The sequence below is a fragment of the Tympanuchus pallidicinctus genome, unplaced genomic scaffold (assembly GCF_026119805.1).
Source record: "Tympanuchus pallidicinctus isolate F22 unplaced genomic scaffold, pur_lepc_1.0 scaffold5, whole genome shotgun sequence".
In the NCBI taxonomy this organism is placed as follows: domain Eukaryota; kingdom Metazoa; phylum Chordata; class Aves; order Galliformes; family Phasianidae; genus Tympanuchus; species Tympanuchus pallidicinctus.
The window spans coordinates 48767251-48779673 of NW_026294769.1; the positions used below are offsets into that span (position 1 = coordinate 48767251).

At 42.3% G+C, this 12423-nt stretch overlaps 1 protein-coding gene across 10 annotated transcripts in view; it reads right to left on the reverse strand.

Moving 5' to 3' along the window:
• Window positions 1–2790: 2790 nt before the first annotated feature.
• The window catches only part of PAG1 (phosphoprotein membrane anchor with glycosphingolipid microdomains 1), a 103414-nt gene continuing 93781 nt past the window's right edge, over window positions 2791–12423 (reverse strand). For all 10 annotated transcript variants that reach the window (XM_052703806.1, XM_052703807.1, XM_052703812.1 and 7 more), the window contains 2 exons: window positions 11814–11873; window positions 2791–10823 (listed from right to left, as the gene is read on the reverse strand). In XM_052703806.1, the coding sequence (XP_052559766.1) occupies window positions 10473–10823; window positions 11814–11873 (411 nt within the window). In that variant the 3' untranslated portion in view covers window positions 2791–10472. The remainder of the gene's footprint in view (window positions 10824–11813; window positions 11874–12423) is intronic.

Genomic DNA, 12423 nt, shown 5'->3' on the forward strand with positions numbered 1-12423 from the left:
CTCAGCATTTAAACCAGACACATTTAAAGTTTTACACAGTTGTCTTCAAACCTGAAGCTAGCCATTGTAATGTAGCTATTTTATAGCTGAGAGCAATTGGAATTTATATATATGCACGTGTGTGTATACATATATGCACTCATACAGATATATATTATATATACATGTTAATTCTTGTCAAGAGAAATATATGTGTGTAATACAGTTCTCTTTACAGAATCATGTATGCATTCTTTAGGTATCAGGTGTTCAGCAAGTTATTTCATCAAAGGATTGCATCAGGTTATGTACTCTGCAGCTTCTTGGTTCATGAAAAAAACATTCACTGAAAAGCAACTTATTAAACTCTCAGATACTGGATTTTTCACATTTTCTCTTTTCACAAGTCTTCTATTTAACCTACAAGCTCGTATCTTTCAATATTAAGATATACCAACACAGGTTAAAGAACCATTACCTTGACAGTGATCAGACACTTTTCCTGTGTGAGTGCAATTTTTCAGCCTCCCATCTCAGTATAACTAACCACTGGCTGCACGGTGAATCTTCCTGGAGCTCCCTCATCGGTATTGGGTGGCATTAATTGGGTAAAGCTGCTCTTCTCTCATCTGTAATTGAAGATACTGAGGGTAAGGGCCCAACCCGTGGGGAGACATTGAGTCCAGCAGGCTGTGCACCACTTGAACCTCATTCTTGAGTGTATGAAGAAGCCTCGCTCCAGTGAAATACTTCAAAGAAGATACTTCCTTGTGTTGTTTAGGTGCAGAACACAGACTTGTGTTATGTATCCAGCTGCAGGCTTGGTTCAGCTGTCTCTGAAATGGTTCAGGATGCTCTGCAAGTATTTCTGCACAAAGGAGAGAGTACTGCTATTGATGGAGCAGCACTGCTAATGGCTGGAATGTTACCTGAGAGCATCTTCAGCCAAGAAAAAGGAACTGAAGGCCATAGCTAGTTCAGAAAATAACCCATTAAGCTGGTAATTGCTGCTCTTTAAAAATGCTGAGAGCTATGTAACTTTCACAGGCTCAAGACCAATGTTTTAACCTTCATTAAAGAGCACAGTACCACCTTATTCGAAGGAGCTTCTGCTTTATTCTAAAGGCAATTTAAAATTTGCACAGTGCCTGCTTGAATCTTGACAGGATTGTGGCTCTGGGGGCAGGACGGTGCTGCATAACACAAAGAACACTTAAAAGTTCTCCTGAGATAATGAAATCAGAACAAGCGACAGTCTATCAAATAATGCAGACTTTGGGAGGCAGAAAAGCAAGTGTCTGCAAGGACTAAATAAAGCATTTGTTAAGAAAACAGACAAACGAACAACAGCAAAAAAAGAGGCACAGAATAATAATAAAAAAAGACAAATCTTATTTATTGTGTTTTATTCCATCTGGTGACTGGATTTTTATATAGATTTCAGTCCAATCTGTTTTCCCAGGATTTTTTAATTCAGCTGATTTCACTGCAATGTAGCATTTCTTATTCAACATAATCGACACGGATTTCCAATCCATTCAGAAGGCATTTGTAAATACATTAACCGGAGAAAATAGCAGAGCCAATTTGAAATGCTTTCAGAGTACGCAGGCCAGAATCTTAAATTTCTTTTTCCCCCCATGTAAAGAAGCAAATATTAGGATACTGCTGTACATAAATGAAAGCTGCATTTTATATCATTGACCTATGTTCTGACTTTTAGATAACGGCCTCATACGTTTCAGTAACATATTTTTTTCTCCTGACATATTTACATAAAACTCATCTACGTTTACTGTAAATAACCATAATAACCTACTGTGCTTTCAGCAGCCAAAAGCTGGGTTGGCTAGAAGTATCAGATGAAGATTCTTTGAAGAAGGGTATGACTAAATTACATCAACTTGTGTGTACTCCTACAAAACATCGAAGGGAACGTCACGGCATTTATCACTTTACAAAATGCAACTTAGTGTTGGCTCTGAGCTGCTCTGACAGTAGCATAAGCCCTGCAATTACGGTCAAGCTGCAATTTATGGAGCACACATTCTGCAATACTACAGCATTTTGGTGTCTGCAGTGCAGTTAATAAAACCATATTGATTTCAAAAAGGTAGCAAGCCAAATAACCAATCGTGTAGCAAACAAGGCTCAGCAGTGCCAGCTTGGAAGTCTGCATGCACTGGCTCCAGGTTTATATATTACAGTCATTTCATTGAACTGCTCTTGCTGCCTTCAGAGCTGAACTGCACAGCTTATTTAACCGTATCCGCCCTGTGAGAGCCAGAGCCAGATCTAATCCTCTCTGTTCAGAAGGTCATGCTGGTTAGAGGATGTCTGAAGTTCTTCTTCAGTGACCAGAAAATCAAATAGCTGTCCTGAAAGCACAATCTGCTGCTAGAACTTTCCTTGAGAGAATATTGCTAGAAAACCACTCTGCTAATAAATACTTTTTCCATTATAAAAACAATGGTTAAAATAAACAAGTGCCTGTAATTGCAAATACTTATCCACTATCTTCTAAGTAGGCAATGTTCCATACATTGTGTGCTGAAGCTGCTATAGCACCCAATTTTAAGTGAATTCTACTGAGGCGGGCTTTTAGTAACAGCTATTGGAGATAAATACCTGCAGACCAAACTCTGTGTTTTCTGTTGTTCCTATGGAGGTCGTATCAGTCCACAAAGAAAATTCATTTCACTGAAAATACAAAGAAAAGTACCTAGCACCAAACCAAACATCTCCCAAACTTTTAGGTTCTAATCCTGCACCCTCATTTCATACAAATTATTTTTCAGTGAAATCATTCAGTTTTCACTTTTTTTTTTTTGGCTGAGAAAGCATCTGTGGAAGTCCAAATCTGCACATGGTTGATGGTACTTAGATGAGTGCCACCTACATTTGCCCTCTGGGGATTATCATGGGACAAAAGCACATGCATATACAGTTCATTTTCGTTTCGTTTATGCTGCCTGGAGGCTTGCTGAAAGATCAGGGGCACAGAAGACCTGACACTGCCTCTGAGTTGGGAGAATACCGAGAGAGCAATTCCACCCATCCCTTATGTGACTCTTGGCAACTTCACTGCAATCTCTTCTACTTTTATGAATAGGTTGTCTTCAAGATGGATGCAGCACAAATGACGCTCAGCTATTTTTCCTTTGACCTCTTCCAAGCTGCTACAGTAGGAAATACCTGCCCTGCCCTGCCCTGCCACTAAATGCTCTTCCCTGGGTTTGCAGGCTCACTCTGAGCACACGTTCAGCTCCAAGGCTCAGGCCTGTCAAGCCAAGGACCATTCCTCCTTGTCATCACCACAGAGTTGTCATCACTCCTCAGGTGTCGTCACCACAGGCCTACTGGAAAGCATGAAGGTGGTACATAGGGAGCCACAGGTGATCCAAATGCTCATTCACAGTCAGAAATAGCTGCTTGGAACTGCCTGCTGGTAGGATATCCAGAGGAGCTTTGTTCTGTGGCCATTCTCCAGTAGAGTCAGAGGTAAAGACCAAGTTATGTTGTCCTCACACAGGTGAGAAAGGAGGTTATTGTGCTCTTAGATGTTTTTTACTAATGCATTTAAATGCTGCAGTAATTCACCTCTTACTGTACATCTTTACCCGTCAGCTGAGTGCTTGCAAGCTGCACAAGTTTGGCTGAACTTGAAAGAAAGTGAAGACCTCCACAGAAGTCTGCAAAACAGGATGTGGTTGCCCCAAAATGCATGACTTCAGAGCGCGAGTCCAGGCTTCTACATCCCAGCAGCACATCAGGAAGATCCCACGCAGCACTGCGAAGCAACGCAGCCTCTGTGCCCACTGGACAGTGGCCAGGTACCATATTTCGTCAAGGACAAAAGAGAAAACTGGCAGAGACAGCTAAGCAAGGCAGGGAGGAGCAGTTATGTAAATAAAATGCAAACCATGCTGAAAGTTAAAATCAGAGCGTCTCTTCATAACATTCAGAAGGCTGAACACCAGTGCTAAAGTAACAAGATTTGTAAGCTTTTAAAACACTTCTCCAGTGTTAGGAGGTTAAAATTACAAAGTTGGTAACATTATCATGAAGTGAAAGGGAGACATTCTGAAATCCAAAACAAAGCATTTTAAAGTCACATCTTACTTATGTACTTTGTAAATACATTAAGCATGTTGATTCATTGTCATAAACTATAAGAAATTACACAGCTGCCTTTTAGACCGAACAAAGATCTCATTTTATATTCTGTATAACAAATATTCTAGTTAAAATTAGATGATGAAAGTCTATCAGACTGGTTTTATAACAATGAACAAACATTACAAATGAAAGCTGATATTTAGAAATGTGTGCAGCAAAGGAGTAGCACATATAGTTGACAAGCTGCTATGCAGTTAACAGTGAGCATGTTTACCTTTACACAAACATCTTTATTTTTCAGCACTTTGCTATCACAGAATGACAGAATGTTTGGTTTGGAAGGGCCCTTAAAGACCACCTCATTCCAAGCCCCTGCCGTGGGCAGAGACACCATCCATGAGAATAGGTTGCCCAAAGCTCCATTGTGTCACTGTCCTTCTGGCCAGTTTGAAACTGAAGACTTCCAGAAACCAAACCTCACAGCTTGGCAAATCAGAATGGTAAGATTTATGTCGTCCAAACATCAGGCAAGCTAATGGATACATAATATAGTGATAACTCATACCTTTGCTAAGCAAATTGCAGCGCTCAAGCTAGATATATGAGCAGGTCAAAGCAAGTGTAGACCCTGAAGATGTTGTAGTGATTCTGCCTACAACTAATCATATAGAGTTAGGTGAAATGTATCTACGCTGTGAAGACTCTCTCTTGCTGATCTATGGCTTACACATAAAGTAAGTTTAATCAAGTCAACTATAAGAACTTTGCATCAGAAAAAAGCTTTCATCCTTCTGTTGTCCCTATGGAAGAGCAGTGTAGGGTACATGATATCCTAATGCAATTGATGGGAAGTAGGCAACTGATTTGTTTAATGCTTTTTGTTGAGGGTATAAGAATGCTGAGCATGGGATCTTTCATATTCACTCAACAAAATGGGGCTCTCTCTCCTTGAAGAAAAGGAACTCACTGCTTTCATCTCTGTGATGCTCCATCCACAGCGCTTGTTCTCAGCATAATCCTCAACAAGTTGGTATCTGGCTGAGTAGCAAGGGATAGAAAAATGCTTTTCTGTTGTTTGTTTATTTGTTTTAATTTTTGAGGCTGAAATAATTTCTGGCATTGTCTTCAGCCTGGATCATCTCAGAAGATACGCTGCAAATCAACTTCAGCACAAGCGCATGAAGACATATTAATAGCAATTATGCACCCTGCTCCTGGGAAGAGATTTGCTTTTGGAAGTCTTCAGCATGCCACCCCAGAAGCAGCCATCAGATTGAATACCTTTCAGCATTCTAATTCTCCATAGGCTACACACTCACCAAGTTACTTGTGAAGCATACAGCAGCCTTATTAAGGCATGTCCCAACCTAAATAAATAACACTGTTCTGAAATACCTGCTATTAAGTACCAAAGAGCAGAAATCCCTGTTTGGCATTTGGTCCAAATTAAATTGATTGTTGCTGAAATAGAATTCTTATAGTTATTGTGCAAACAAATTTATATACACTGAGAGAATAAAGCCCTTCAGCTGGGATCCGTGTTGTTTCCAGCCTCACGCTGCACACTGCCACATATCTAACTGCTCTCAGGCCAAGGTGCTCCACCTGAGTGGCTGCTTTTGAACTCTACCACCCAACCTGGGCTTGCTATGCATGACAGTTCTGCGCAAGGTGAGCGAGAAACAGGGAAGCACTGACAGCCATTTGCACAGCAACACAGTTAACACTAAGTTCTGTGAAGTAGAAAATGCTAGAGAGAACACTCTGTGTCACAGCTTTACATGTCAGCTTTCAGAAAGCACATTGAACCTATTTATCCAGCATTGTATAAAAGCACCATTGAAAGGTTGAACAGAGAGCACCGTGTATACAGAATTTTGATCAAGACAAGCGAGAGGAGCTGTTCAGGGAGCCATGGAGAAGGACAGAGCCCAGAGGAATCCTGGCAAGATGGGTTCCCTGGAGGCACACTACACGAGGGCCTATGGAACAAGGCAGCTGACCCACAGCCAGCTGCTCTGTGGGATGGCCCAGCTTTGTGTGACTGATGGACCCGAGCCCCAGCACCCATTCCTCTCTGCAGTTCCCCCACCCTGCAAGGCCTGCTGCATACCAGCAAGCCTGTAACTGATGCCAGTACAAAGACTGAAGCTGCCAATTGTTCACAGTTGATATGGACACAGACCACATCTCCCTGAATACTTACTGTTGAACAACATTGCTTCTTCAAAAGAAGACTGATCATTCTTATTGCAAAGTTAGTTATCGTAGCTACATTGCTGGGCTTTCTAGAGGAAGTTTGTGAGAGGCTATTGCTAAACTGAGGCTAACTGAGGTCCAGTGCATTTGATGTGACTGTAAAGCTGTTTCCAACTGTTTCCAAAGCTGTTTCCCCCACAAAAAAAAAAAAAAGGAGGAAACACTCTTTTTGGTTTTGTGTCAGACACAGTGTGGAAAAAGAGTATGGAAGTACTTGGTAAAAAAGGCACTATAGCTGATCTAACTGCTGCAATTATGTTCGTGCCCGTGCACAGGTATCCTTAAACAAATGTTTCACTGTGACTGAGAAAGCGATTCTGAACTCGTCGTTGTAGAAAGGGACTGCTGGCTTCAGCGTGTGGCTGGAAGTCCCACAGGAGACAGGTTCAGGGAAGTTCATCCAAACTGCACGTCTTATTTCTACCTGTCCCCAGAAGGGAATCAGAAGTCATCTTTTCAGTAGTGTAAGTACACTGACATTGCGGCTTTACTTGGCTTTACTACAGAGAAGTTGAGTTTCTTGAACAGTTATGCTAACAAATGGAGGTAAAGAAATCACCTGTGAAGTTGTCCCAGAAAAGATCATCACGTAACAAATACTTCATTTGGCATGTTGACTTTATTTGGGAATATGATGAAAGTGAAACAAATGGCAATGAAGAGATAAGTAGAAGAAACTCCCCTTTCTTTCCAGTAAAATTCATGTACTTGAAGATTGCTGCTAGGAAAATCTTTCCATGCAGTATACTAGTGAAAAAGAAATATGGCAACAGCAGCCAAAGAGCAGATCTTAGTTCTGGCGAGAGGAAACTAAAACAACGTTTTTTTTTGTCAAGTGATGTAACTATTCATTTCAGAACCTTGAACTAAATTCTAAAATAATTTTTCTTTAGCATTAGACTACATAATGGAGATTGCAGGGATGTAAGTCCTTACTTGCCCTTGTTCAGGAGGTAATTCCCTTCATGGCTCATTGGATCTGGGGGTGAGGGCAGCCATGCATGCAGCAGCTCAGAGCGCGAGCCTGAGCGGGCTGAGGGTCTGCGGGGCTGTAAGCAAGTCCTCCTGTGGGGAGTTCAGAGGAAACTGGCCTGGCCAGAGCCTGAATCCTGATCACGAACAGATCAGGGATGGCAGCTGGGGCTGAATGCTGTAAGGAACAGTGGTTGTATTATCACGTCACCTGCCTGAAGTTGGAGGCCGAGTGGGGAAGCAGACGAAGCATTTCCCAACAGGGGAAAGAAAGGAAAGAACGGGCTGGGCCTCACTGCCCTTCTTCCCATCCAGCAGTCCTGATTCTGCTCTGAAAGAGAATGAATATGAGCAGGCAGGCCCTTTTTCCTTGGACTCACTGATATTGGTGAGGCTTACTTTAAGGGTGATGCTTTATTTTCTCTTTTGCAGCTTAAAATTCTGCAAGCAAGACCTCCAAGTTTTTCTTTGCTACCGTTAATTGCTATTATTTTTTTTATTTTTAAACTGCTGATGAAATTGCATCTGTGAACCTGACAAACCTCACGTTGCTACTATTTCTTCAAAAGCAGTAATCCATATAACAAGTACTATAGTCCTTAAAGGATAACTGCATCCTGAGATGTGTGTGGAAACCACAGAGTGGGGTATGGCTCCCACTATGCTGTAGGTGTCAGACTGAGGACAACATACAGAGAGCATGGAGCAAAGAGTAAACACGGAGCCAAGTCTCCAAAGAGTCTCCAAACTCGGCACAGATCTTCTGAAATATGAGGCATTTTCTCTTTAGCCTGAAACAATGTGAAGCAGAAGGACAGAACAGTCAAAGGTGAACTTCACAAATTCACATTCAAGGGAACACTGACAGGAAAGGAAGACCAAAGTCAGGTTTAAAAAGCACTGCAGTGAGGTGAAAGCAAAGGCTGCAGCTGTGGAAGCACAGCAGCACAACCAAGAACAAGTCAGATGCAGACTGGACTGCATGGCCTCACTCTAAAGAAAAGCCTGGCCCAGGTGTGTCACCTCACTGTGCGTGAGGATGGGCTCCATGATGTCCGTGTTTTTCTGTGGGCATCCAACTGCACTGCTCCTCAAAGCCATGCTCAGCACAGTCAGTGTTCATAAACCACTGCACCTCATCCAGCTGTAAGCTTACTTCTAGGAAGCGTGTGTACCTAGAGCTGTGTTCGCCCTTTATAGTACCAAGCACTGTGCACTGGCCAGTGGTCTGAGAAGGACTCAATCTCATGCATCAAACCTCAGTACCAACTGAACCCATGCTAAACACATGCTAGGCTGATACAGAATGAGACAATCCCTGTTTAAATACTGTTTATCTTGCATTAAAATAAACTACCCTTCAAGCACATGCCAATAGTACCTATGTGAAAGTTATGTGAAGGCTACCCAGTCTGGACCACAGTTTATGCCTGTTTACAAAGCACCTGTGTATGTGAGCATACACAGGGACGCACAAAAATGTACACATAACTGTGTACAGATGCATATAATATAATGTACATTCTCTACTGTTGGGCTATTCTTGTACTACTGTACCGTTCATTGTACTATTCTTGAAGGAAACAAGAGTATCAGTCCAGTACCTGCTTATTTCATCTCAGCACCGTACTTTGTTTTCAGCAGTTACAGAGAAACTTCATATCTCTGGAAAGACTGTGGCTTTCCAACTGCTTGTCAGAACCCCAAGAAGTTCTTGATCCCACCAGTTCTGACTCTCCTGCTCCTCCCAGTGAGGAACAAGGATGACCAGTGGCTAACCCACACAAAATACACTCTCCTGCCTTCTTTTTGGCCTTCTGTCAGTGTTCTTTTATACAGACTCCATTATTTTGAGCTTAAAAATAGCAAGGCGTGCTCCACAACCCTGCTTAAGAAGATGTAAAAAAAAAAATAACATAGGATTTTTTCTTTTACGTACTTCTAAAATAGGAAAAAGATATAAAGCAAAAAAAATAAAACCCAAAGAAAGGATTCCTCTCATTATATAAAGCAGTAATTTAACCTACAAAAGCTTTGAAGATGAAAATGTGCTGTAAAAATGAAGAACATCATCCACTCAACACTGTACAGAAATTTTCCTATATAATGCACTAGTCAAACATACTAAAATACTTTAAGTCTTTAAAAAAAGGGCAAAATTCTTCAAAAGATGAGTCAACACTATTAAGGTGAGACTAAACATTATGGTAATATTCATTTGTACAACCTTCTGCAACATGACCAATGCCTTGCATGTGTATGTGCACGTCCATGTTTGCATGTTGGGATAGAGCGAGAATGCTAAGGGTGCTGCTTCCCATTTTAAAACAGTATTTCACAAATAATTAAACAGGAAATCCTAAAAATACCAGTACACATCTCAAATACTGCAAGTACACTTTCTACAGCCCCTGGTGTGAAAAAAGGAAGGAAGGAAGGAAAGAAGGGAGGAAGGAAGGAAGGAAAGAAAGGAGGAAGGAAGGAAGGAAGGGAGGGAGGAAGGCAGGGAGGGGGAAAAAGTCTATGGAATTAATTCAAGTACATTTGCATTATGTCCCTTGTGACTTGGAGTAACTGTTGCTACTGTTACACTTTAGTTGCAATGACAATGGAATGGGAATTCTGACCCCACCTCAACCCTCAAGGTCCTACCAGGCTGAATTAGAGCTCCCCAAGAGATGCTGACACACCTTTCCCAGCCCTCAGAGTCCACCTGACTGAGGCATGGCGGTCTGCAAGTTGCTCAGTGGATTCCCGAACGCGGATGAAAAACGATTCTTGAAGAACACATTGAAGCGACTGACGCAAAATAAAATGAAAAGCTAGCTTTGCGTAAAGGCAGTCTTTGTGGTACGTAACCCTATCAGGATGACAAACACAGCGCCCCTTCCTGAATTCTGGCCGTCTAGGAACTAACAATAAAAAGCCAACAATAAAAATTAACCTTCCTGTAAGCTTCTGTCCACCGCCCAGAATCACCCACAGATAACACTCGCTGGCTTGAAACGTACACGGCTTCTTCACACCTGTTCTGCATTTAGCTTTGCTCCTCAAAATGAGAAGCACTTCCCTCTCCTTGTTTCGCATGCTCCTTTGAAACACCAGCAGACAACACAAAGGCTGAAACCCAGATGCCGGAGTAGTTAAAGTCTGGTGACATCCCTGTGGTGCTGCAAGTCCCCTATGCTCTCATAGTCATTCTCTCCCGACAGAGCAATGTGGTTTGTGTGAGGCACAGACAAGGTCCTGTCTTCGTCTTGGCTCACTGCCTGGATAGCTTCGTAGTCGGGCTCCAGCTCCCCGTTGGGCCTGCCCGCCGACTGAGGCACACTGGTAGTACTGAGGGTGTTCTCAAAGTCCTTCACGCTCGCATAGAGGCCGCTGCAAACAGACGGGGACCTCTGAGATGTGATTTCTTGAATACAGGTGTAAGGAGAATCCATTGCCCTGATGGCCTGTCCTGGCTTGCTCACCGAAGAGTACATGGCTGAGATCTGGGAAAAGGAGATGCCTGCTGAGTACTTACACGTTGTAAAACCTGTGTGTCAGTCTGACCCCTCCCACCACCAGCATGTTGACTATTTACTAGACCTGCCAATAGAAACATATCCTTTCTTACAAAACTGCTCGTCTCGCATGCATTTATGCAGCGATTCTTTCCTTCCAGAAATAAAGGCAAATCAGATCCAAGACGAAAAGGACCGGCTTTGTGAGCTCCTGAAAGCCCTCCTATGGTCCTAGAACCAACTTCGGCTAAATGAGGAGACAGCATCAGATGGGTGATCAGTGTTAGCTGCTGGAACGCAGAAGGATGCTCTCAGATCTTGCCTCTTGTATTTTATAGTAGCAGCTAGCTAACCAAACTCAAAACAGTATTTTTCTGCCCATTTGTATTTCATCCCCTTTTCAGCACTGAATGGCATGAAGCCAGAAGGAGCAGTGTGCTCATCCCTGTGTGGGAGTGCCTCCCCAGCAACAAGCACCAGATCACCCAGCTCACCGCCGGGGCCGTGTTTGCTTTATGTCCAGAGAACACACTTGTAAACTGTAAGGGAGCACTGGACATGATTACATACTATGCAATTTTTGTTTCATTTTTTCATCTTTGTTTCAATCTCTTCAATTAATTTGACCAATAAACACTTAATATATGTGCTTCAGAGCCCTGAACACTGCAGGAGAAAGGTGGGGCACATGTCAAACTCGGAATCCAAACCAAATTGCTGCCCTAACCATCAGCTAGTTGGGACTCCTATTATTTTCTGATTCTTTTTATCAACCTATTGGCCTGATAAAACCACATGCTATAATGCTTCTGATTTCAGGAATGTGGCAGTGTGAATTCTATACAGAAAAACTTAGGCTTCCATTTTCTATTTAGACAATTTTCACCACAGATTCTGCTTAATCATGCAGAGCTTATGCTAATTTCTGCCTGAAAAAAGGTCTGTAGCTCATTATTGAATTTTATACAAGAAACCTACTTCGTCTTCTGTAAGAGATGGATCTTCCTCTCGAGACTTATAAGACATCGAACTAAGCCTCTGTAAAAAAAAAGGAGAAAGAAAAAAAGGCTCATTACCAGTCAACAGTGTGATACCTACAATAAAACCCTCACACTACAATCAATACATTGTATTTTATGGTCATTTGCTCACTAGTTCCATTTCACGGAGCTAATTTCCAGTGTACATCTCTGGAGATAACAGCCCTGAGGTTAGTAGAGCTTTTTAATGTATCTGCTCTTACGCTGACCTGAAAAGAGCAAATATAATGTAATGCTTAAAACAAACTCTGCTGCGCTGTATCCCTGCCTTCAAACTTCCAATGAAGCAAGAAAGAGTCTGCAAAGGTTTCTGAGCAATTAAAAGTGAGCTACGGTACATCTTCAGGTACGTTCCCAGAATACAAAAGGACTACATGAACTGGTGCCTTCCTTGTGGTAAGTGCCCTTCCTTCAGTAGCTCTGGAAGCACCGCAAGGCAGTCGAATCCCTCCACCATGCAGCTGCTGCTCAGAGGTGCCCTCGGCCTCAGAGCCACACATGTGGACACAACCTGCTTCAACTCGGTTTGAAAGGGGAAGCTACATTCT